Source organism: Malus domestica, chromosome 15 (genome assembly GCF_042453785.1).
Source record: "Malus domestica chromosome 15, GDT2T_hap1".
NCBI classification, from domain to species: Eukaryota; Viridiplantae; Streptophyta; class Magnoliopsida; order Rosales; family Rosaceae; genus Malus; species Malus domestica.
The window spans coordinates 6,390,758-6,393,128 of record NC_091675.1 but is presented as its reverse complement, the minus strand read 5'-3'; the positions used below and the strand labels follow the sequence as shown (position 1 = coordinate 6,393,128).

General features: G+C 45.7%; 1 protein-coding gene across 1 annotated transcript; it reads right to left on the bottom strand.

Annotated features, from left to right (window-relative positions):
* Positions 1 to 301: 301 nt before the first annotated feature.
* On the bottom strand, positions 302 to 2,050 carry LOC103456012 (GATA transcription factor 12). Its single transcript, XM_008395634.4, has 2 exons — positions 1,478 to 2,050; positions 302 to 1,222 (listed from the first exon to the last, which is right to left on the bottom strand). The coding sequence occupies exons 1-2, from the start codon at positions 1,814 to 1,816 to the stop codon at positions 437 to 439; spliced, it is 1,125 nt and encodes a 374-aa protein (XP_008393856.1). The 5' UTR covers positions 1,817 to 2,050; the 3' UTR covers positions 302 to 436.
* Positions 2,051 to 2,371: the final 321 nt, after the last annotated feature.

Genomic DNA, 2,371 nt, shown 5'->3' with positions numbered 1-2,371 from the left:
GATGATACTACTCCAACTCTTTTAAACACACTGGACGCAATTTCAAACCCTGAACAATGTGGTAAGGACAAACGAGTTATGATGGTTTCCCAATGAAAAGATATGAATTATGTTCAATGGAAATTATTTCAGTGCATGATGAATTTTTGTAAGTCAAAATAGATATTTGTTTTTCGTTTTGAGGACGTTAGTGGAGTTCAGTCGACTTCGAACTATTTTGTGGTAATTTCTTTCTTTGGTGGTTTTAAGGGAGGAACTTTTTCGCTATGAACAAAACTAGTGTGCATTTTGCTCAATTGAATTTTAGAAAAAGAAAATAACATTACGAATACGAAATTGTCTAATTAACAAAAGGAAAAAGAAGAAGAAGATCAACTGGGGCCCACTAAATTAACCTCGAAAAGTTGCCTAGTTTTAGCTAACTCTCGCTGCTGCACTAGATCAGCTGCCGGAAATCGGGCCCCACGTGCTGATGAATCAAGTAATCTCCGCCGTTGCTTACGTCAAACACCATATTCTGATGGTGGTGGTGGTGCGGAGGCGGCACCTGGTGAATATACGTCTGCTGCGCCCTTCCCATCTCCTTCTGCCGCCGCAGCTCCAGTACCTTACGGTGCGAGTTGGAGTGCTTCGTCAGAACGAACGTCGGACTTGCCGCGGGTCGGTACTCTGGCACGAGCCGACCCGACTTGTACCGAACCCCGCACGCGTTACACAGTGTCTTCGGACCCATCGGCCCCGTCCGCCACTGCGGCGTTTTGTCCGTCGCGCAATGCAGGCACTTCCTCCCGTCACAGGGCCCGCCGCCCGAACCTTCCTGGCTCTCCTTCTTTTTCGGTGCCGACTTCACCGACTTCTTCCCGGTGCTCGACGGCTGCGGTAGCAGTGTCGCCGCCTCCTCCGCCGACACCAGAACGTCGGATTGTTCCTTAGTCGAGGAGAGGACGAGGATGCGGGAGGTCCAGTTGCACGGGGAGGCCCGGGACCGCTTGCTTCTGGCCTTGGCGGGTACCGAAACTTCCGGGTTGAATATCGGGTTGGAATTGCTGTAAGGATTGTTGTTGGTTCGGGTGGGGTCCGGTTGGAGTTGTCCGGTTTCAGAGGCGGCCTCGTCGGGTCGGGCTTTCATTCCGGATATCAGCTGCAGCTTCTGCAGGTCCTCACTGGAAAACGACTCCTCCACGAAATTCGACAGCCATTCGAGCTCAGCCAAATCGTCGTACTGTAAAAACAAATAATTCAAAATTCACATAAACAATTAATTAATCAAAACCCCACTTAAATTTAAATTTTAAATTTTCCATTTTTTCATTTCGAATTCCGAAGAACTGTAGGCAGCGCCAAAAGTGCCAAATTGCGTAACGCCGAGAACTCAATTCATTAAAATTCAATCATTATTTTGTCGTTTTTTATTTTTGGGATTGAAAAACAAATTCAAAAATCAAATTGACCCAAAAAATTTAACTAAATTATATACCGGGACGCAGAGTTCACTGGATAAGGGGCCGTCGGCGAGATTCCGGGACCCGAAAATGGGTTCGGAGCCCGACAAGGAGGAAGAATTGCAGCTGTCCATGACGGTGAGTGTGGAAGAGTCGGTGGAGTTTCCGGCGACGTTCTCGAAAGCAGCAGCCGCGGAACAGCCGCCGTCGGTAATGACATCGTCGTCGTCATTGGAAAAGTCGAGGAGGTCCTCCACCTTGAAGTGGTCCCCGCCACCACCACCAACGGCGGTTTTGTTGTTGTCGAAGGGGTGGCGCTTTTCGGGTGTGAATTGCGGGCAGAAAGAGTTCTGGTAATACTCCGGAGCTTCCATGGCTGCAAGGGAGCTCTAGAATTTAAGTCTGTTATTATTTTCTTGGGTTATTTTCTGGTTTTTTTGGGGTGTTGGAGTTAAGGCAATGAGGAAAGGGAGGGAATGAGAGGAGAGGGAAAGTAGTGAGGGAGGAGTGAGAGAGAAAGTGTAGGAAGAGGGAGAGAGCTGAGAGGGTTTATTTTGCGCTTCAAGAGGGACAGACGGACACCTAAAATGGTGGATTTTGACGAGAGCAAAATTAAAGCAAATTTTTTATTTTTAAAAGAAAAGGTAAGAAAATCGCTTATTACAACAAAAATTTAAAGAGGCTTTAATTTTGATTTAAAGAGAAATCTCCCCATGTTTACTTTTGTGCCCTTTTGTCTCTTTTCGCTTCTTTTGTGTTCAAGTTTGCCCGTTTGCCATTTACCATTTGCTTTAACAGGAAAGAAAATCTTGAGTGAGATAGTTACACTGCTGCATGGTGTTGCTAATTAATGAATTTAGTGTATTGTATTATTAATAGTTGAATAAATGATACATCCTATACTTAAGAGATATACTTATTTATGATTG